This window comes from Triticum aestivum, chromosome 2A (genome assembly GCF_018294505.1).
Source record: "Triticum aestivum cultivar Chinese Spring chromosome 2A, IWGSC CS RefSeq v2.1, whole genome shotgun sequence".
Classification (NCBI taxonomy): Eukaryota; Viridiplantae; Streptophyta; class Magnoliopsida; order Poales; family Poaceae; genus Triticum; species Triticum aestivum.
The window spans coordinates 337,900,119-337,924,141 of NC_057797.1; the positions used below are offsets into that span (position 1 = coordinate 337,900,119).

The 24,023-nt window shown below is 46.6% G+C and overlaps 1 protein-coding gene across 5 annotated transcripts in view; it reads left to right on the forward strand.

The window, feature by feature from the left end:
- LOC100192124 (calcium-dependent protein kinase 18) overlaps window positions 1–18,369 on the forward strand; it is a 46,558-nt gene extending 28,189 nt beyond the window's left edge. For 2 of the 5 annotated variants that reach the window (XM_044600814.1, XM_044600816.1), the window contains exons 8-12: window positions 2,429–2,544; window positions 2,636–2,743; window positions 6,187–6,249; window positions 17,744–17,917; window positions 18,041–18,369. In XM_044600814.1, coding sequence (XP_044456749.1) covers window positions 2,429–2,544; window positions 2,636–2,743; window positions 6,187–6,249; window positions 17,744–17,917; window positions 18,041–18,190 — 611 coding nt within the window. In that variant the 3' untranslated portion in view covers window positions 18,191–18,369. Of the gene's footprint in view, window positions 1–2,428; window positions 2,545–2,635; window positions 2,744–2,816; window positions 3,983–6,186; window positions 6,250–14,796; window positions 17,706–17,743; window positions 17,918–18,040 lie in introns of those variants that run through there. The other 3 variants (XM_044600815.1, XM_044600817.1, XM_044600818.1) reach the window with 3 other exon arrangements.
- The last annotated feature ends 5,654 nt before the right edge of the window (window positions 18,370–24,023 follow it).

Consider the following 24,023-nt stretch of genomic DNA (forward strand, 5'->3'; position numbering starts at 1 on the left):
GTCAGTGCGGCTCAGCCATAACCATCGAAGGCGCAACGCCAACCCGGTGCGCTCCAGGTCTGGAATTCCGAGGCCTCCGAGCTCGATGGGGCGACATGTCCGGCGCCAGTTGACATGGCAGTTGCCGCCATTGGCCGCCTCATGGCCAGCCCACAAGAACCCTAGTTCAATCTTCTCAAGCTGCTTGATGGTTTTTATAGGTGGCGTGAAGACCAGCAGCTGGTGGATGGGGATTGCGCAGAGGACAGATTTCACCGTCGCGAGGCGCCTTGCCTTGTTCATGAGCCTCGCTTTCCAGGATGGCAGCTGGCCCCGCACCTTGTCCACGAGCGGTTGCAGTTGCGCGGCAGTGGGTCGCCGAACCGTGAGGGGAATTCCCAGGTAGGTGATGGGGAGCTCGGCCATGGGGCAGCCGAGCAGCTGGACTGCTGCGGTTGCGGCGTCGCTGTCGCAGTGAATGAGGGTAGCTGTGCTCTTGGTGTAGTTGACGTGGAGTCCGGATGCGCGGCCAAATAGTTGGAGGATTTCCTTGACCGTGACGATCTCGGTGGGCGATGGATGACAAAACAGCACAACATCATCTGCGTACAGCGAGATGGCTGGGCCGCCGTGGGTGGAGTTGCTGTAGTATCCCAAGTGAGGTTGCCCGATTGATGAGCCAGCCGAGGACGTCGACGGCAAGGACAAAGAGCTGCGGGGACAGCGGGTCGCCTTGCCGGAAGCCGCAGCGGTGCCAGACCGGGGGCCCTGGAGCGCCATTGATGAGCACCCGAGTGCTCGCCGAGGATAGCAATATGGCCAGCCACTCCCAGAAGCGCGCGCCAAAACCGTAGCGTTGCAGGACCTCGAGGACGAACGACCAAGAGATCGAGTCGAAAGCTTTTGCCAGGCCAAGCTTGAGGAGGGCTCTTGGTGTCTTAAGTTGGTGGAGCAGGCGTACTGATTGCTTGACCAGAATGAAGTTATCATGAAGGCTGCGCCCGGGGATAAACGCGTTCTAGTTGTTGCTGACGAGGCGATCCAGCTTTGGGTCGAGGCGTAGCGAGAGAAGTTTCGCGAACACCTTGGCGACGAGGTGGATGAGGCTTATGGGCCCGTAGTCCCCGAAGCTGGCCGTCGGCGCGCTTGGGGAGCAGGGCGAGCAGTGCCTAGTTGAGGCGGGCAAAGCCCCGCCCGCGCATGTCGTAGAGCTGCTGGAATACGTCCGCGAAATCCTGCCGCACCGTGGGCCAGCATGCCTTGATGAACTCAGCCGTGAAGCCGTCAGGACCGGGCGCCTTGTGCGCGGGCAGCCGTTGGACGGCGTGCCAATCTCCTCGGCACCGAAAGGCGCCTTAAGGTCGAGAAGGTCATCGGCTGGCTCGATGAGGTCGTCAAGGTTCAGCGAGCAGTCGCGGTCGACGGCGGTGCCCAGCAAGGCGTCGAAGTGGGCGAAGGCCGCGTCTGCGATGTCATCGTGGTCGGAGAGCACACGGTCATCCATGGTGATAGCGTGGATCGTGTTCTTCTGCCGATGGTAGGTGCTCCGCCGGTGGAAGAAGGAGCTGTTCGCGTCTCCGTCCTTCAGCACGGCAATACGTGCCCGTTGGCGAGCAATGGTACGTTCCAGGGAGGCAAGCCCAAGGTAGGATATCTTCAGTTGGGAGTGTAGCCATCGTTCATCAGGGTGAGGGCCCTGTCCTCTTGCGCCTTGTCAAATCTCAAGATCAGCTCCCGCGAGACTGCGAGCTTGAGGCGGACGCCACCGACTGTGCGGGCGCTCCAGCTCGTGAGCGCACGGGCTGTGGCCTGGAGGCGCAACACCTGTTACTTGAGCTCAATCATGTGAACTCTCTTGATTGCTGGATACTTTCGTATGAATCATATTCAAGAGGACATACGGATAATACCCTTAGACCAATTAAGAAGTAATGGGGGGATTCCACCTTGTCAAACTCTTATTCAGCAGTCATGATTGCATCGAAAGATGGCATTGGTACTGTTAGTTAATTCCTGTATTTCATAACTTCTGGTGGTGGTGTTTGTGTGTTTGTGTGTGTGTGTGTGTGTGTGTTGGGGGGGGGGGTGTTAGTTTTCTAACTTCATCATTTTGGGTTACGATGTCGTGCAATCAGCTAGTTGCACATCCAGTGCTATTGGATTCTTACTATTGTGTTCGCTTTTGATTGTTGTTGTTTTTGTACTTATTTGGTAGCACTGGTCTATGCACGTATAAAATAGCATGATTATATTTTCTTTTTATGTAGAAGTAGCTTTTGCTGATTATCATGATTAGATATGGTCGATGTAGGACCAACATGTAATTCGTTAATGACTCAGCACATGAATTGAACCTCTCTGGTTGCGATAAAATACAAACATGCTATTTCATACCTTGGTATATACCATAATGTTTATTTGTTTACTGTGCTAATGTTCTGTTCTTCAGCACATGAATGGGTCAGAGAAGGAGGGCAGGCATCTGAAATACCCCTGGACATATCAGTATTGCATAATATGCGACAGTTTGTGAAATACAGTCGTTTCAAACAGTTTGCTTTAAGGGTAAGTTGGGATGCCAGATTAGTCTGAGATATTGTGCATGACTCTGGAAGGCGTGACACAGACAACTCAGATGAATTTCTACAACTTGTAGGCATTAGCATCTACATTAAATCCAGAAGAACTGTCTGATCTTCGTGACCAGTTCAATGCCATTGATATTGACAAGAGTGGAACGATTAGCCTGGAAGAACTGAAGCAGGTAGATATTGTTGGTATTTTTTGCTTCATTACTTGACTGTTTTACTAATATCTTTTCTTTCCTACTTATAAAGGTTGGAGTTGGTGGGCGAGTTCATGTAGGACCAACACAAATAAACAAATGCACTTTTACACACATGGGACTAGAACCTTGGAAGAGATATAAATAAACAAATGCACTTTTACTCACATGTCAGACCTACCACAAATAAACAAATACACTATACTAATTTAATGTGAGCACCAGTCTTGTGAGAAACACAAGTAGCAAATGCAGAAATGTGACTCGAACTCAAAATCATGCTCTTGGTTTTAGTTTCTCTTCCCATCCAATTTCTTCCAATTATACATCAACTGCAGAGAGATCTTTCGTCATATTTGTGCTCTCTTTTGATCTTGAATAGTGCAACAGCAGCAAGACACCAATGCCTTTTGATGATCTCCTAAGAGCATCTCCAATAGCTGCCCTATAATAGGGCATAATCGATTTTTAGGGCATTTGGGTACAAAATCGCTGCTCCAACAGCTGCCCTTGTTGTAAAATTTGCTCGAAATTCTTTTGGACAGCCCAAAAAAACAGCACCAAGTGCTGCAAATATAAAGCACTTCGGCTGCTGCCACAAAACGGAACGAGTTGCGCGTGCAGCCCCAACCGCCAATTAAAGTTCCTCCAGTCGCACACTCCTCTCGGCCCCCTCTTTGCCGCCGCCGTTGCCAGCTGATTCCGGCTAGATCCGACGCTTCACCGCCCCCTCACCGGCCCGGCTCCCCCTCAGCTTCCCCTACCGATTCCCGTCCGCCACTGGCCATCCCCGCCGCCCCGGCGAGCTCGTTCGCCTGTGCTCCCCCCTGCGCGTGGCGCGGGAGCGTGGTGACTCAATCCCCCAGCCGATTCCGGCTAGCTCCGACGCCTCCCCACTTTGCCCCTCACTGGCCCGGCTCCCCCTCGGCCTCCCCTACCGATTCCCCTCCGCCACCGGCCATCCCCGCCACCCCGACGAGCTCCTCCGCCTGCGCTCCCCCTGCGCGTGGCGCGGGAGCATGCGTGAATCAATCCCGTCGGCTGTGCGAGAATAGGCCCATATTCGGCGTGGTTCGCCGTGTCTCGGCGTTCAATTATCAACACAATTTTTTCTTACCACATATTTCATCATAGAAAAATCAAATACTTTAACAAAATAGTACAACAACAAATAGTTCAATACAAATTATATAGTTCAACAAATAAAAACTCGTATTTCATCACATGGTGTCCCCCTTGAGCCTCCATAGGTGCTCAATCAGATCTTTCTGCAGTTGATGATGCACCTGTGGGTCTCGGATCTCCTGACGCATACTGAGATAGGCAGTCCAAGTTGCCGGTAGCTGGTGATCAACTTCGGCTAGAGGACCCTGCCTGTAGTATGGTTCAGTGTCAAACACTGGGTCTTCTTGCTCTCTCTCAATGATCATGTTGTGCAAGATGACACAGCAAGTCATAATCTCCCACATTTGATCTTTGGACCACGTCTGAGCGGGGTACCGGACAACAGCAAATCGAGATTGGAGCACACCAAATGCCCGCTCGACATCCTTCCTGCACGCCTCCTGAATCTTCGCAAACCAGGCGTTCTTGCCTCCTGGCACAGGGTTTGAGATGGTCTTCACAAATGTCGACCATCTCGGATAGATGCCATCAGCTAGATAGTACCCCTTTTTGTAGTGCCGCTCATTGATCTCGAAGTTCACCAGAGGAGAATGACCTTCAACAAGCTTGGCAAAGACAGGAGAGCAATGCAGCACGTTGATGTCATTATGAGTTCTTGTCATACCAAAGAAGGAGTGCCAAATCCAGAGGTCCTGTGCGGCCACCGCCTCAAGCACCACACTGCAACCGCCTTTGGCGCCTTTGTACATCCCCTGCCAAGCAAATGGGCAATTCTTCCAGTTTCAATGCATGCAGTCGATGCTTCCAAGCATCCCATGAAATCCTCTTGCTGCATTTTGTGCTAGGATCCGAGCAGTGTCTTCCGCATTGGGTGTTCTCAAGTATTGTGGTCCAAACACTGCCACCACTGCCCGACAGAACTTGTAGAAACACTCTATGCTGGTGGACTCGGCCGTGCGCCCATAGTCGTCGAGTGAATCACCGGGAGCTCCATATGCAAGCATCCTCATCGCTGTCGTGCACTTCTGAATGGAGGTGAATCCAAGAGCGCCGGTGCAATCCATCTTGCACTTGAAGTAGTTGTCGAACTCCCGGATGGAATTCACAATCCCGAGGAAGAGCTTTCGGCTCATCCAATAACGGCGCCGAAATGTTTTCTCGCCGTGAAGTGGAGCATTGGCGAAGTAGTCGGAGTAGAGCATGCAGTAGCCTTCGAGACGATGCCGGTTCTTTGCTTTCACCCACCCAGGCGCTGAGCAACCTCGCCGCGGCTTTTCATTGCTCGCCAGCAGCTGGGCGAGGGCGGCGAGCACCATGAGATGCTCTTCTTCCTGGACGTCGGCCTCGGCTTCCTCCTCCAGCAGCGCGGCGAGCGCTTCCTCGTCATCCGAGTCCATCGCCGAGGCAGGCAAATCGCCGAACACCTTGCGCCCGGTAGGCGTGTACCCGCCGTTAAACTGCTCCTCCGCGGCCGGGAACGGCGGCCGGAAACGCCCAACTGCTATTGGAGGGGCTACCGCGGCGAAGCGTTGCTATTTTTCCGGCGGGGAATGGCTATCTAGCGGTGAAGGGCGGCGGGCGGCGCCGGGATATAGCTAGTGGTGGCCGAGGGCGCGGGGGGTGGGAGGCGAGTCGGGGAAGAAAACCTTGACTTTTCCCCTGACGGCGTGGGCCAGCCACGCTTTTCCCTTGCGCCGGAGCCCCCAACTGCTCCCCAGTGCGCCGGGTTCGGCCTGTGACCGCCGGGCGGAAAAAAGGGCCGAGGCGGCGATTTTCGGCGTCCTGGGGGCGCGACTGGGCCGTTTTTTTCGTGCCGGCGCCGAAAAAGTGGCCTGGGGGGGCCTGTTGGGGGCGCGGCTGGAGATGCTCTAAGTCCTTGTTTTTTAAGGCTTTGTAGCAACGCACGGGGATTGTGCTAGTATAACAATGCTATCCTTGAAATGAGTTTTTTGAATTGTACCTTATGCTCGTAGAAACGCACCTAGGTGGTCACCTCACATTGTCAATGTTCCCAATCAAAGGACAGTGTTCTTTCGATTGTAAATCAATTTGATTAAGTATTTTGATTCTTAAAATTTATCTGAACTTGCTAATGTATTTTTTAAAGATTTTTTTTCTACTTCCTGTCAGCAGATGCTAAACCCTTTCCTCTTCTGAAAATAAAGAAACGATTTCCTTGCACATCTTTTGTACATCTAAATTTACGAGGCGGTTCCAGTTTTTTGTTGGAACCTATTTGTTCTAGGTAAAATATTCATAATGAAGACCGATGTGTTAGCAAAATATGTAATGTGCAGGCTCTTGCAAAGGATGTTCCATGGAGATTAAAGGGTCCTCGTGTTCTTGAAATTGTTGAGGCGGTATGTTACCACTATTTTATCTGTCTTACCACTGTTTTATCTGTCTTGAATTTACATATTTTTCCTGAGTTTCCTCAGGGTATATAAAGGAGCATAAAAACTTCCATAGAGTTCTTTAAAAATTATTACAAATGTATTAATTTTCATGGATTTCTAAGAAGTCATTATCTAATGATTCTCAAATATTTCAACATTAATGGTTTCCAATAGGGGAAAAAGGACAAGTATAGAAGAAAATGGAATAACACAATAATATGTATGGTTTTAACTGCTGGGTTTTGGTTAATTATGCATGTAAGGTGTGACGGGATAACCATAGGCGCTAGATAACCACATGCGGAGCTCTTCTCTTTTTAATGTCCACCATCTGGATGGAGCTATGTGTGTAGCAACTAGCAACTCAGTTTGACTTCATTCTCTCTTAGCCTGAATAGTTCTAATAAGTGAGTTGTTAAATTTGGAGTTTCAAGCACACTTTAACTCTCTCCATGGCACCATTGCTAACGAGGTCCAAAGCTGGCATTTTGACCTATGGCGTTATATGCCATGGGCACCTGACCTGAATGGGTAGGTATGGGTCGCCATCCTCGCCCATGGGTAACCTGATTACTCATAGGTAGGGTATGTGTATGACTTTGCGGGGCTAGCAACCTTCCAAGGGACATAAATAAACAAATGTATTTTTAGTCACATGTCAGATTTAACACAAATAAACAAACACACTATTACATGTGAGCACAACACTCTCGTAAAAAACACAAGTAGCAAATGTAGCTCAAAATCATGCTGATAGGGCAAGGTTGCCCTGATAGATGAGATGGTAGCTACCGATTTCGGTGGTGTCGACTTTGACGATCCGACAACAAACGTGCGATGACGTTGTGCTTTAGCAATTGCTAAACCAACTTCGGAGGTTATTGACCACGCCGGAGCATGATCAACTTGACCACGAATGTCTAATTCCTGCAAGCAATCGATGAACAAGCAAGAACTAAGATTTTGTAACCTGGATATTGTGAATAAAAGATGAATGATTATTGAGGGAAGTTGGGGTTCCGTAAGCTGTATTGTTCTGGTCGTTGGACCCCAACGAAGTACGCGACGTTGCAGCTATGACTAACTTTTATCTAAAGAAAAGCCGAGTCTAAACGAAGTCTTGAGGGCTCTATTTATAGACACAAAGGGGAATTTCGTCCACCCTTGGCAAGGTGGGACTAAAATCCATCCCAAGTTGTTTTCCCTACCAATATGAACTCTAAAAACAGCCCATGATTCGAAATTACATGGGCCTGGCGCAGAAACAAGGTGGCGCAACACCTATAGAAGGCTATGGACGAAAATCATGAAGTGGCCGTCCAAGTCTTCATACGTCATCATGGCGGCTTCAAAGTCATGTAATCTTCACTTGAAGCTCCATTCTTGTTTCCTGCATGCGCGCCTTCCTCTCCATGCTTGATCATGCTTCAATGCTCACCCCTCTTGTCCACGTTAGGCCCTTCATTCCTATGCAATACAAAAGTATCTAAGTTAGGCAGCATCATATTTCCATGAACATTAGAAATAGTTAGAAGAAACAAAAATACTTGATAATTTAATTGGCATTCACGAGCTCTATTAATTGGTCCAGTTTGTGTAGCAGCAGGGGCTATGGGTGTAACAGCGGTAGGGATGTGGCTTTAGTTTCCAGTCTGAACCAATTCTGTCAATTCCCATTCTCCTATGTTTCAGAATTGAAAATGTTGTCTCACTTTAAATCTTGCACATATGACCTACTATGATCGCTTGAGATTCTCCAACAAATTCATCACGATCTTCCGTTATATTTCCGCTTCTCTTTTTAATCGTCAATCAGGCAGCAACCACATGATATGAACGTCTTCTGACGATATCCTAAGTCGGCGGTCTTCCTCTTTTTTATAGCTTCGTAGCAAAGCACAAACACTTTGCTAGTAAGTCAAATTATCCAAGGCCTGGCACTGCCAGCATCGAATCATTGGACCCCTCTGGCCCGTATAGGCAAGGGGTCCAATAGAAGCATCATTGACCAAGCAGAAGTGATGTAGGGCACGGGCCAAAGTGCCCCGATTTGTCCTGATGTTCACAAATTGGAGATGGATTCAAGGAAGAACACGAAGAACACGAGGGGAAAACGGGAAGAAATCACAAGAGGAACAATCAAGAACAAGTCCAATCACACATCCACTAGACTAACAAGCACATAAGATCCACAAGGTACATGAACAATCACAGGGAACAAGATACAAGGTAGAATTCATCCTAAATCCAAGAGGTGTTCGGTTGGGGTTTGATTCAGCTATCCAAACCCTGCAGTCTATTATACAGTAGCTGAAAGCAAATACAAAATCTACAGTCTATCGTGTGACATTATAAAAGGGGCAGAGCTTCCACTGCTGCAAGTCACCGCGAGGAGCAGGCTTACTAGCAAGGACACTTCGTTCGGGGAGAGGGACATCGGAGATGGGTCATTGAGGTCATTGTTGAGTTCGCACTGCAAGTCACCAATTGCTCGTCCTTGAGCTCGTGCCGCCGCTCCACTTCACCTTTGGTCACCTTCGACATGGACTAGGAGAGAGAAGCATGATGGATCCGTGGCCTTTGATAGGTTGCATAGTCATTGTCCACTCCATCTCTGCCACCCACAACTGCCGGACCATCGCCTCGAATCGGAATAAATAGCATAAAACTACCGCAATTGGCGTTAGGGTACAAAAAACACAACCTTTTCTTTGCTGGTACCTACCAGTTTTTCTACTTTTTTTTCACAAAAAACCTTGATAACCGGGTGGCTTAACATTGAGCATATTTATGACATCGTTGGTCCACCTGTGATGGTCACGTGCACTAAAAGGCAATGTCGTTTGTGTTGACCATTAATATGAATGCGGGCCTGCCTATCAGAGTCATGTTTCTCTCCCCAAGCCCAAAAACTTCTTTACGAACACCTCTCGGTCGAGCCTCAGACTCACCAGTCTTTCCCAATACCAGTTCATGCCACCATGGCCTTCACCTCCAGCCTCGGTCTTGTATGCTATTGGTGTGACCCGGGGGTCATTTGGGGCAACCCACAATTACCGGTGACAAGCAGAGCGACAACACTTGAGGAGACAGGAACGGCAGTGGCGGAGTTCAATGTAGTTGTGCTTTCGGTCGTTCTTTCCTGAAATTGGATAGCGGAGGTGGTCAACAGGGTGGAGAGGAAGGCTAAGGGCCTGTTTGGTTCTAAATAAGTCACCAATTTATAAGTCGAAAAGTGAAAAAAGTGACTTATTTTGCCAAACAGGCCCAACTTATAAGTCACCCCAACTTATAAGTCATAAGTTGCTCCACCCCAACTTAAAACTTATAAGTCACCCCCTTTTGCGTGGGTCCCACCATCTTTACATAAAAACAAGATGGGAAGGTGTGGTCAGGTGACTTATAAGTCAGGTGACAACCAAACTGACGTGACTTACAAGTCACTGGTTTTAAGTCACCTGACTTATAAATCATGTGACTTATTGGAACCAAACAGGCCCTAAGCTAGGAGGAATAGATAAATGGTTTGCCAGATACGAGAAACTGGGATTGGACCGAGGCAGAGCTTATCGCGTCGGAGCTGGAGAATAAGGGGTGGCAGAGGCAGAACCCATTGCTAGGCTACCCGACTAGCTTCTCGAATAGCGGGACCACCCAGAGGGGTTGCCCCACGTGGCACTCCCGCTGCATGAGCTTGACCACGAGCACACCAGATGATGCCGTCACGATGGAGGTGATGTAGGCGCTGAAGTAGTCCGGGGCCTAAGCTCTGACAAGAGCCACTCCTGCCGCTTCTCCTTGGGCCAGGAGCGGTATGAGCCAATGCCGATGCGAGGTGCATCGAACAGCTGGTGGGCCGGTTGCTCGAAGTGCGCACTTGTCAGTGCGCCCACCCCATGTGCCGTTGCCTGACCGGCAGGGGCACCACCACCAGCGGCTTGGCGATGAGGTCCCTTCCGTGGCTTCATTCCCTGGTCTCGCGCTTGAGCTCTGACACGGCGTTGGGGGCCACCGCTATGAGGCCTGCGCCGAGCTGTTGGTCGCTCTTCTCCTTGTGGTGGTCAAAGCTGGCGTGGCACGACCAGCAGCTGCAGGTCCCTACCTGCATCAACTCATTGAGATTGGGTCCTAGCTTTCGATCTCGTGCTCCAACACCTGCATCGGCGGTGGCGAGAATTTTATTGGTGGGATTTGGCGGAGGGGATCGGGAGCAGCCACAACCATGGGAAGGGACCTTGACAGTGTGGGGAAAGCTAAGGGGTGAGGCAAAAAAAATTTGACATGGAGAATTTTATTAAGGGAGACACATGTGGGAAGCCCACCAGTCATAACAGTCTATTTTACCATGTCAGTGCTTACATGCGGGTTTAGGCTTAGTAGGACTAAAACCGAGTACATGATGTGCGGTTTCAGTACTACTAGGTGTGAGGAGGAGGAGGCTAGCCTTGATGGTCAGGTGGTACCTCGGAAGGACACCTTTCGGTATTTGGGGTCAATGCTGCAGGAGGATGGGGGTATTGATGAAGATGTGAACCATCGGATCAAAGCCGGATGGATGAAGTGGCGCCAAGCTTCTGGCATTCTCTGTGACAAGAGTGCCACAAAAGCTAAAAGGCAAGTTCTACAGGACGGCGGTTCGACCTGCAATGTTGTATGGCGCTGAGTGTTGGCCGACTAAAAGGCGACATGTTCAACAGTTAGGTGTGGCGGAGATGCGTATGTTGAGATGGATGTGTGGCCACACGAGGAATGATCGAGTCCGGAATGATGATATACGAGATAGAGTTGGGGTAGCACCAATTGAAGAGAAGCTTGTCCAACATCGTCTGAGATGGTTTGGGCATATCCAGCGCAGGCCTCCAGAAGCTCCAGTGCATAGCGGATGGCTAAAGCGTGCGGAGAATGTCAAGAGAGGGCGGGGTAGACCGAATTTGACATGGGAGGAGTCCGTTAAGAGAGACCTGAAGGATTGGGGTATCACCGAAGAGCTAGCTATGGACAGGGGTGCATGGAAGCTTGCTATCCATGTGCCAGAGCCATGAGTTGGTTGCGAGATCTTATGGGTTTCACCTCTAGCCTACCCCAACTTGCTTGGGACTAAAGGCTTTGTTGTTGTTGTTGTTGTTAGTGCTTACATGCGGGCCATAACTGTTATAAATGTGGTTAAATTTAAGCAAACTGCTCATCAGGATTTTTTTAACTTTTTAGAAAAAAGATACTACCTTGTCCCATAATATAAAAACGTTTTTCAAACTATGTTAGCTTGAAAAACGTTCTTATATTATGGGACGAAGGGAGTAGTTATCAGCGAAGAAAAAATGGTGGTTTCTTTGTACCCTAACGTCAGTTTTGGTGGTTTTATGCTTTTACTCCAACCGCACGAGAGAACTTGAGAGGAGAGAAAGATATCGTTTTTCTTTTGTCGCTCGGGTGGGGATTGTCTCCCCGTGAAACACAGGGTTTTGGGAGGGGATAGGCTGGGGTTAAACCCTGGCTGGTTTTAAGCGAATGCCCTTATAAGGTTGACCGGGATTGAACCCTGGGGGCAAAACCATGGGGTTTGTCAGGGATTTTGTCCCAATCCTGGACTGGTGGGGGCTAAACGAACAAGGCCTTAATGGTTGCTTGGATTTTCTCCATAGCCACGCCACTCATGGTTTGCATAGTCTCTACATTTCTTACATTGGGACGTCCTAAGGCTGGTCATAGTGGGGAGTAACTTAAGACTAATGTCATGCATATGACACTAGTCTAAGTTACTACCTTCATAATGCAAAGTAATATACTAGTAGTATCATAGATGGCTTCATTTATTAGCTCGTAGACTTATCTTGTCTTGGAAAGCGTTATGTTACAGTAACATAATTATGTTACTACCTCTCATTAATTACTTGCCACATAAGTAGAATTTTCTCAAAGTGCGCTATGTTACTAGCTAAGTTACTCTCATTATGATTAGCCTAATAGAATATGGGTCACACCTTTCCACGTCCAAATAGGACTAGAGTCACCTTTCGCAACAGTATCTATCATTGGAATGATATCTCTTGGACGTCGATATGTGCCGAACATTCGGCCTGGGAGTTGAGCGATCTGAACGAAACTTTCGATGCAGCAGGGAAGTATCACCGAACGGTTTTGTTCGTTGCCATGTTCCCCCAGCCCGAACCACCGAATCCCACGTCAGCTGGGCCTTTCGCTAGCCTGCTGGCCCAAACGATTATGAAAAAGCAGCCAGAAACTATTATATAAAAACATTGCAGCAAAAAAAAAAAACAGTGAAGAAGACCCAACTGAAAAAATGAGAAAAAACTGTACATTAAAATTGCCACAAAAATCAAGGAATTGCAATCAATTGTTATAATTGACCACCACACAGTACCTACAGAAAAAAGAAAAATGCCATGATAGATGGCAACTACCAAAATTTTCATGATGTACAAATAAAAAAACGTTGCCATGCTATGGAAAATAAATTGCCATCGTTTGTATGAAATTTGGAAATTTGTTCAAAAATAAATTATCGTGGGTGCAAAGAAATTGCCATGGTCTGCGCACTAAAAAATGCATGGTGCATAGAAAAAATTGCTGTGACCATAGAACTAAATTTACCATGGTTGCATAAAAAATAATTTTGACATGATGCAAAAAGAAAGAAAATTTGCCATGGTCGTGAAAACACGCACTGATGGCAAAAAAAATCTATAAGTTTGCCAAATGGTGGCTAAAAAGTGGTGTACATTTGCCGTTGTTTTAAATTTACCGTGATGCACATTATCCCATGCATTAGCATGTTTTCAAAAAAGTGAATATTATCAAGAGTGAATAATTTTGGCACTAGCCATGAGGCATGGACCTAAATGTTGCCATGGTCACTAAATTTACAGTGATTAATGATTTTTTTGCCATGGGTAACTAATGAAATTTTCCATGAAAACATAAACTTAATTTGGCATGGCCATTTACTAAAAATTGCCATCTTCTTGGCAACAACAACAACAACAACAACAACAAAGCCTTTAGTCCCAAACAAGTTGGGGTAGGCTAGAGGTGAAACCCATAAGATCTCGCAACCAACTCATGGCTCTGGCACATGGATAGCAAGCCTCCACGCACCCCTGTCCATAGCTAGCTCTTTGGTGATACTCCAATCCTTCAGGTCTTTCTTAACGGACTCCTCCCATGTCAAATTCGGTCTACCCTGCCCTCTCTTGACATTCTCCGCACGCTTTAGCCGTCCGCTATGCATCATACTAAAAATTGCCATCATTAATGAAATAATGCCATGGGTAATTAATGAATAAGCTAAAATTTGCCATGATCTATGAACTAAATTTGCCATGGTCAATTACTAAACCATGATCAATGAGAATAAATTTGCCATGATTCGATAACTAAATTTGCCATGATTCAACAACTAAATTTGCCATGATTGATTAACTAAATTCGTCGTGGTTGTTTGCTAATATTTACCATCGTCTTGGCAATGAAAGTAAATTTGCCATGTGAATATTGTTAAGGAGTATTAGTATTGGTTTAGGAGTTGTTATTAGTCTATGTTTAGTTTCCTTACACCTCAAGTCATATGTAATATATATATATGCCCCTCGGGCCTTCAATAAAGATAAGTTGCTTTCCTAACATGGTATTAGAGCCTAGGTTTAGGTCTCCGGATGCCGCAACTCGACTTACGATCCGCAATTTTTTTTCATCTCCCCCTAGATCGATCTGTTCTGGGTCGATCTCATCTTCCCCCGTCGTTCCTAAGCTACGTGGGCACGGGCACCTACCACGGGGTGCCTGCCCAGCCGTGATCTCCCGCATGGAAGGCTGCCGACCCAATCCGCCCGATGGGTCAAAGTCCTGCTTCGACCTGGTTGCCACTGCGCCACGTTCACACCAGTGCGCCCGATCGGTAACCGCGTTGCAGGCTAAATTGGAGTCGCCTCGTCCAGCTCTGCTCTCCGCCTGCGTGTGCTCCTCTTGACCCACGTGCTTGCCTACATGCTAGCTGATTCCTGTTGTTACTGGGTGCTAGCTAGCTATTTTCTACTGCTAGTGTGCTACTACCTCTCTGCTCACTTGCTACTTCGCTGCTACTTTGCTGTTTTGGCCTCGCTGCCATGATTTTCATCCGCTGCTATTGCATCTACTCTAGTATGTGTTTCTAGCTTTCTAGTTTTCTTTCAAATCCGTTGATATTTTGTGTTTTCTCATGTCATGCTAGTCCACAATAGCTTTGTCCGTCAGCCTTTTTCTGGTCATTGTCCTCTCTATAGGATTCCTGTGGCCCCTTTTTGCATTGTTGATCTAAGCCCATTCTCTTGCCGCCGAGCTTCTTTCGCCGTCGGTTTTCATGGGCCATGATTCTTTAAGCAATGCTTCTTCTCTTGATGTCCCATCTTCTTTTGACAACCCATCTTCTCTTAATACTTTTCTTGTATCTTCTATTGATGCGGTGTCGTCCTCTCATGTGCCATCTCTTCGTTATCCCATTTGGCGACTCGGCAGGTTTTGAAGACTCTTCAAGCTACGACGACACTCTCAAGATGCGGATTTGGATTATCATTTTTTTTAATATTACACTTTGCATTTGAGAGGGGGTGTTAAAGGAGTATTAGTATTGGTCTAGGAGTCTTTATTAGTCTATGTTTAGTTTCCTTACACCTCAAGTCATATGTAATATATATATGCCTCTTGGGCCTTCAATAAAGATAAGTTGCTTTCCTAACAAATATAAATGAATTTTCCATGCTGCAAACTAAAAATTGCCATGTTCCTAAAGAATCATGTTATGAAGATAAAAAGAATCATACAATTATCATTTGACTATCCAAAAAAAGTTTCAAAGTTTGCAATGATGTATGCGGCACACTTCTCATATAAAAATAAGTAGCTGTGCTACGGAAATGTTTTTGCCATGGTTTGTATGAAATTTTAAAATTTGTCCAAATATTAATTGCCGTGGTCGAAGGAATTTCCCATGGTCCACACAAGAAAAAGCATGAAACTCAAAAGTTGCCATGCTATGATGAACGAAATTTGCCATGGTTAATTACTAAACTTAACATGATCAAAATGAACAATATAGTTGCCATGGTTAATTAATGATAAACTACAATTTTCCATGATCTATGAACTAAATTTGCCATGGTCACTTGCTAAATTTAACATGATCAACGAAAAATAAATTTGCCATAGTTAAATAATGATATTTGCCATGGTTGTTTGCTAATGATTGCCATTGTCTTGGCAAATAAAAATTTAAAAATTGCCATGGCAATAAAACGTTAAAAATTGCCATGGCAATAAAACATTAAAATTGCCATAGTCTTGGCAAATAAAAAGTTAAAAACTGCCATGGAAATAAAACGTTAAAATTGCGATGGCAATAAAAAGTTAAAAATTGCCATCCTACAAAAGAAAAAATTGGCATGTTCTGAAAAGGTGCATGTTATGAAGATCAAAAAATCATACAAATTTTTGCAAGGACATATATACTGACCCAATCAACCAAAACATTCGATCGGTCATATTTGCTTGATTGAACATGGAAGCAACATTCGGTGAGTTGTATTAGCAGCAATTATGAATGTCCAAGATTGGTTGGCACCACAACACTTGTATTGAAAAGGCAGTGCAAAAGCAATTGAAACAAAATCATAGTAATACTGAATCAAAACAGCGATCGATCAATCAGACTAGCGCTTCAACAAAAAAATCGTAGTGATGACATGGAGGATGCATCTTCTACCTAGAGCTTGCGGGGTCACGGCTGACGGCTCCGTTGATCCACTCGGAGCAGAAGCCGGAGCGGCTGCCACCTAAAACAGAAGCAACCACCGGAAACAGAGGTACTCCCTCCGTTCACTTTTGTAAGTCGTTTTAGACAACTCAAAATAGGCTGTTTTGCACATTGTCTGAAATGTCTTCAAGGTCTTATAAAAGTGAACAGAGGGAGTAGCAATTTTGAAGGTGGATGAACTGAAAAAATGAAAAGGGGTGAGGAGGATGCTACCTACAGGTACGGGATCAGAACACCTTGAGCATCCTGTGTAGGTCCGGGATGCTACCTGCATGTAAATGAAGTTGTGCGGCTCAATGGTGTTGCTGAAGGCCTTGAGCAGCCTGGCGGTGTAGTTAGTGGCGACTTGTGCTTGCCTCGTTCGGTTTTGCCTGAACCCGTTGCTGTCTGATCTGGGATGCTGAAGGCCAGAAGCAGCATGTCTGCCTGATAACATGCATGGAGCGCGACGCCTTGTGTTGGCCATGGCGGCAAAGACCACCTTGATCACGTCCTCGTCACTGGCTTCGTTCACCCCGAAGCACCGCGCCTGGTGATGGCCACGGTGGCAATGACCACGTGTATAGAGGCAGCCCCGACGCCGGCCGCATTGGCACGGGCGCGCTCGGCTCTGCCCACGGCGGCACCTCGACCGGTTTGGCGACGAGCTTGCGGAGGGAGGTGTATCCGAAGCGCGGCGCCGACTTGATGGTCAGCGTTGGCGAAGATCTCGCAGACAGGGACGACCTCGACGCACGCCGTGATGGCGCAGGTGAGCAGGCGGCGCTCGGCCTCGGCCTCCGCCCACGACCGCACCTTTAGCCGGTTGCGCGGACCAGAAATCGCGGTGGCATGGGCTCACGCCGGCGAGGAGCACACGGAAGGATTCGGCCCGCCACCAGGGACCAGTCGTGCTCTTGCGCCCCGCAGAGGCCACGCACGAGGTCCTCCATCGCGGGAACGAGCTCCTCCCCACGCTGCCGGGGCATCCACCGGACAAAGCTCCAACCGCCGCGGCCACGCACGAACTCCTCCGCCGCGGGCACGAGCTCGTCCCCACGCCGTCGGGGCGTCCACCACGCGAGCTCCTCCCGCCGTGGTGTCCGGCGACGCCTCCAGGGCAGCCACTCCACAGGAGCTCGGCCCGCCACCTGTGATGTGGAGAAAGGGGAAAAAGTGCGTGAGCGGTGGAGGCAGGGGGAGTGGATAACCCAATGCGTTCGGTGGTCATGTCGGTCGTCCCGAACGGTCAAAGAAAATGACGTGGCATTGTCCTCCTGCATCAAGATCAGTGCAGTCATCCGACGGCTTAGGACGTGTTCGGGACGAGATTCACAAATACAGGTTGTTCGGGAGTTATAGATTCCGTATCTCTTATATATAGATAAAGATACAAACCCCAGCTATAAGAAAATAAATGCAACTACAGATAGAATCTATCAAGGAGGTTTGCAAATAGAATTGGTGGGACGCGCTCTGCTGTCATGCCAGCGTCCATACCTGCACCTACAGTGGTTTGCCTTTTTGTGTAACTATGCAGCAATGATCATCCAAAAAGAAATGAATAAAAGTCATGCAGTTAATCAACGCAATTTCTACTTCAGAAATTGATACTTATTTATTTATTTATAGAAAACAACAGCACATCAACATTTTATATTTATGCTTGAGCAGATTGACAGTAACACTGATGGATTTGTTGATTTCGAAGAGTTTGTTGCTGCCACACTACATGTGCATCAGCTGGTGGAACATGATACTGAGAAGTGGAAATCATTGTCTCAGGCTGCATTTGATAAATTCGATGTTGACGGTGATGGCTATATCACATCTAATGAACTGAGAATGGTACACCTAACTGCTGCCTAATTACATCGTCCGTTGTACTTTTCTAGATTGTTAGTAATACTACTAGATTCCAATTGTGTAAGAAGTTCAAGCTTCTCGTGATTTAGTGCTTCTTGTCTGCAGAATACAGGACTGAAGGGTTCTATTGACCCCCTCCTAGAGGAGGCTGATATTGACAAAGATGGCAAAATAAGCCTTGATGAATTTCGCAGGCTCTTGAAAACTGCAAGCATGAGTTCACGCAACCCAACTCCACGGAGTGTTTCCAAGTAATAGTTTTCATAGTTCGCATAACACCACCAAGTCTAGTGAGCGCTGAGATTTTCGTCGCCACATGTAATCAAAAGTGTTGCCAGAGGGGCTTCATGGTGTAAACTAATATTTTCTCGATATTATTGACTCATAATGTAGCATCAAAAGAGATACAAACACAATATAAACATACTTCTCTACACCAGAAAGCTGCACACAACCAGCACATGTTCGATGTGCGTTGAATATGGAAGTGCACGAGTTAGGTTACAGTTGGACTTCTAATTAACGGATGGTTATGTACTCATGTGTTTGAATCGAACTATGTAACCCGTGTCTATTCTATAAAGCATCATGAGGTAGCCAAATTGACTAGACATGCTGAAGGCTAGAACATGGATCATGAGAAGGATGATAGAGAATAGACGGCTCAAACGCAGAATTTGGAAAAGGGCGAGGCGTGTCAGATCCTAGTCGATCTACAGGTTTAGGAAGGCGATTTGTATGGACGAATATCAGAGAATTATGAGGAAAGAGATCCCGATCTGGGCTCTATATAACTATCGGCTGTGCCGTATGAGTTTAGGGTTCATCCTCGAAGGGAATTCTGCAAGATTCCATACCCAGCTCAGCCACAACCTGGCTATTAAGTAGGTGGAAGTCTCGCTGTAAACAGAGACACACGAAAAGTAATAGTAACGGAAAGTAGATCTAACGGCTGACGACGATGGTAGCTTGAGGAGTCGCCTGGACCGTTGGATTGTCTGAATCGGTACGTGCCGGAATTGCCACAGTTAACTGAATGATAATCTTCAGATATCGCGGCTTGACATTACCCCCTCCTGAAGAACCGTCGTATCCTCACGGCGTAATGTTGTTGGTTCTCCAAGCTTCAGTCGTGCTCCGGAAGAACGCGGGAAATATGTGCTTGATGAACTCGGCATCTTCCCAAGTTGCTTCTTCGGTTGTCATATTTGCCCATTGAATAAGCCACTGCACCACCGGCATGTTTTTACGAGGAACTTGCCTGACCTCCAAGACTTGAGCTGGTTCTGTTTTAATGGTGCCGTCTGCATTCACCATAGGTAGGTGTGGTCTAGGAATGGACTTGTGACCCAAGTGCTTTTTTAACTGACTAACATGGAAGACTGAGTGCATTTGCACTTTTGCTGGGAATTGCTCCACTTCTTGTTTAAGACCAGGCCAGTAGAAAATTCCTTTTACTCTCTGGTAAGTGGCTCTCATACCTGAGTGTCCTCCCACAGGTGAATTATGTAGGGCAGTAATCAGTCTATCCCTCAATTTACTGTCATTTCCCACCAGAATCTTCCCTTTAAATCTGATAATGCCAGCATGTATAGTGTAATCAGATTTGTCCTAAGGAGATTGCAACAGTAACTTTTCTTGTAATTTCTTTGTGTTTGGGTCAGTTTGATAACTGGTGAGTAGTTCTTTGGCCCACTCAAGAGTAACTATTGACATGGACATGCATTTAGGAAGTACTCTGGACAAAGCATCAGCCACCCTGTTTGTAGTGCCCTTTTTGTACTGAATTGTGAAATTGAATTCCAACAATTTCATCATTAACTTGTGTTGAATTCCTTCTGTAATCTTTTGGTCAGTAATGAACTTCAAGGACTGCTGATCAGTTTTGATGATTACAGAGTTGCCCAGAAGATAGTGCCTCCATTTCTTTAAAGCTTCCAAGATTGCTAAAGCTTCTTTCTCATAAGTAGATAGTGCAGCATTTCTGGGACAGAGGGAAGAGCTGTAGTATGCCAATGGTCTGCCCTCTTGCATAAGTACAACCCCAATACCATAGCCAGATGCATCAGTTTCTAATGTGAATGGAACATTGAAATTGGGCAGAGCTAGAACTGGAGCTGTAACCAGAGCTTGTTGCAGTTTTCTGAAAGTTGTCTCTTGGTCAGCTGTCCATTGGAATTTCCTTTTTTTTAAGAGAATCATGCAATGGTCTGCAAATTGTCCCATAATCTTTGATGAACCTCCTGTAGTAACCAGCTAGACCTAAGAAACTTCTCAATTTAGTGATGTCAATGGGTGTAGGCCAATCTACAATTGCCTTGATCTTGCTGGGTTCAGTAGCTAGTCCTTCACCAGAAACAACATGACCCAAATATTCCACCTGAGGCACTGCAAATGCACATTTGGACATCTTTGCAAATAGCTGGTTTTCTCTCAAGATTTGCAACACTTGCTTTAAATGTTTCACATGATCTTCTATAGTATTGCTAAATACCAGGATATCATCAAATAATACTAGTACAAACTTTCTGTTGTACTTAGCAAATAGAAGATTCATGAGAGCTTGAAAGGTTGCTGGTGCATTTGATAATCCAAAGGGCATTACCAAATATTCATAGTGCCCCAGAAAGGTTCTGAATGCAGTTTTATGAATGTCTGCAGGGTCCATCCTTATCTGGTGGTATCCTGACCTTAAGTCAATCTTAGAGAAGACCTTTGCTCCATGCAATTCATCCAACAAATCCTCAATTACTGGTATAGGGAATTTATTCTTCACTGTCACAGTGTTGAGCCTTCTGAAATCAGTACAAAGCCTCATAGTACTGTCTTTCTTTTTAACCAGGAGAATAGGGGTTGCATAAGGACTCTGGCTATTTCTTATGAGTTTATTATCCAGTAGGTGCTTAATTTGCTTCTCCATTTCTTCTTTTTGGTGATGTGGTACCCTATATGGTCTAACATGGGGTGGTTCAACTCCTGGCATCAAGGGAATTTTATGATCTAATTCCCTTTTTGGAAGTAAAGTTGTTGGTTCTGCAAAAACATCCTTATATTCCAGTAGCAAGTTGCTTACTGCCGTTGGAATGCAATGCTTATCCGGAGTTTGGGCCACTATATTGTGAATTTGGAGCAGAAAAGTCTCTACACCCTTGTCCAAAAGTTTATTGACTTGTTCTGCTTGTATCTCCAAAATGTCCTCACTGGAATTATAAACTGCAACTGTTACTGTTGTTTTGCCTTGGAGAGTGAAGCTGAACTGATTGCGAGGTACATCAAAAGCCATAGGACTGACCAATGAAAACCAATCATAGCCCAAAATCATGTCATGACTAGGAAGATTTAAAATTCTGAAAGAATGTTCCAATTTCAATTTGGCTAGTTGAAAAGCATAGTTGGGAACTATAGCAGTAGAAAGCAGCAGGCCCCCTCTAGCTACAGAAACTTTTCTAGGCCTGACAGGGAGTAATTGACAGTTTGATTTGATAGCAAACTGCTCACTGATGAAAGAGGTTGAACTCCCCGAGTCCAGTAGTGCTACTGCTCTTTTTCCATTTACATGCATAATTACTGTAGGAGATTGTACAGCAAGGTTCTGGCCCATAGCATGTGCAGAGATAAACATAGCTTGCTCCTGTTGTTCTGTTCCTTCCTCTATTACTTCCTGTTGATCATTATCTGTCTCATATGGACCATTTTCTTCCATTTCTTGCTGCAACATGTGCACATTAGGAACTAAAGTGCATTTATGGCCATGGACCCATTTGTCTCCACACCTCCAACATTCACCTGCTTTTCTGATTTTTTGAATTTGACTGTTCACATGTTCAGTGTTCTTTGTGTTACTAGTTATTGGAATTGTTGCAGTGTTGACCACCTGTTTCCCTGATGTAGGCACTATATTTTTCTGCCAATAGTTGTTATAAGGAGTTGTTGATTTCTTGACAGTTGTCACTGGAGGAGGGTGACAAGGTTCAATTTCTTTTGCCAAACAGTAGGCATCAGTCAGGGAAGTGGGTCTAAGAAGTCTCAATTGATACTTAATTCCATCTCTCATCCCATTAACATATCATTTTATAAACCAGGGTTCTGATAATGCAGGATTTTCCTCCTGCAGTTCAGCCATTAAATCCTCAAACAACTTTGTGTACTCTGACACTGAAGTGCTTCCTTGTTTCAGAGAAGTGAATTTCTCAGTGAGATCATAAGAGCCTTGAGCAGAAAATCTTTTGATGATTTTTTTGCCAAATTCCAGCCATGACAATTGTTTCTTAAGCAAACCAGATCTCCTCAACCAGACATCAGCATCTCCTGTCATGTACATTTGAGAGAGTGACACTTTGTATTCTTCAGGTGCTGCTGCCATTTGGAAGTATTTGTTACACTGTCTAATCCAGCCAACAAGATCTTCACCAGAAAATCGAGGAAAATCCATCCGTGGGCCTTTTGTCATTGCTTTCATGAACTGAGCCTGCATATCCTGCTCATAAGTTCTGAAATAACCTTGCCACAACTGTCTGTCTCGAGCTGGTTGCTGATATTGTTGGAAAACAGGGGTTTGGCCTCCCCTTCTCTGTGTTACTGGTGTTCCAATGGCACTTGCTGCTTCCAAATTATCATGGGCTCCAAATCCAGGTGGTGCTGCAGTTCGGCCAGTTCTGATTGGAGGTAGCTGCTGCATGTGCAACTCCTCTAGTTGTCTGGTCTTTTCCTTTTCTGCTTCTAGCTGTAGTGTCAACTATTCAGTTCTGCTAGGTGGCCTGTCCTGTTGTTGCTGTTGCAACGTAGGTGATCTAATGACAATGTCAACTTCAAGTTGTTTCTCAGCTCTAGTTCCTGACCCCGATGGAGCTACCAGTTTCTGCAAGACTGAACTCATTGTGGACAACTGTTTCCCCAGATCTAACACCGCTTTTTCAATTCCTCCAACCTGCAGAGCTATTTCACCTTGTTTGGAACTGATCGACTGAACATCTTCTTGCAATTTGGACACATCTGTTCGCATCACTGCATTTTCCCGTTGAACTGCGCCAAACTCGTCGCGGATCGAGAGAACTTCCTACCACTCGACCTCATCAACTGCCTTCGAGCGCCCCATCGCCTTGATCTAGAGAAGAGAGGGGGAATTTTACCACCGCAGGTGCGGCAACCAGCCTCTCTGCCCCCGATCCTGCCGCCGCCAAAGCTCCACTCCTCCCAAGGTGCACGGATCAGCGAAGGACGTGGAATTTTACCTTGCTGGAAGTGATCCAACAAAACCACTCCTGCTCTACTGATCTGCACCCGAACGATCACCGCCGCCTGTGCCGCCCTGGATCCGCTGCCACCTGACGTCGCAGTGAGGGAACACCTTCACTGCTCGCGTCGATTGCCGCCCGCCATCACCACACAACACAAGGAGGGAATTGGGTGGGTGTTCTTGCCTCTGGAAAAAAAATTTAGATCCGATCGGAAGCTACCGAGGAACTACTGCTTTGTATACCAATTTGTCAGATCCTAGTCGATCTACAGGTTTAGGAAGGCGATTTGTATGGACGAATATCAGAGAATTATGAGGAAAGAGATCCCGATCTGGGCTCTATATAACTATCGGCTGTGCGTATGAGTTTAGGGTTCATCCTCGAAGGGAATTCTGCAAGATTCCATACCCAGCTCAGCCACAACCCGGCTGTTAAGTAGGTGGAAGTCTCGCTGTAAACAGAGACACACGAAAAGTAATAGCAATAGAAAGTAGATCTAACGGCTGACGACGATGGTAGCTTGAGGAGTCGCCTGGACCTTTGGATTGTCTGAATCGGTACCTGCTGGAGTTGCCACAGTTAACTGAATGATAATCTTCAGATATCGCGGCCTGACAAGGCGCGCCTCTTCCAGGGTGATTGGGGGAACTAACCCTAGCCCTGCTACCGCCACCTCCTCCATCCTCTGCTTTCCCCTCGTTGTGGTCGCCGTGAAAGCCCGTGCGTTGCCGGTTAAGGGGATGGTGGGCCGTGAAAGCCCGTGCGTTGCCGGTTAAGGGGATGGTGGGGATCTAGCGTATCATGGCTGTGGCATGGCTGCTGCTAGTGGCTGGCGGCGCAGCGTTGCTCCG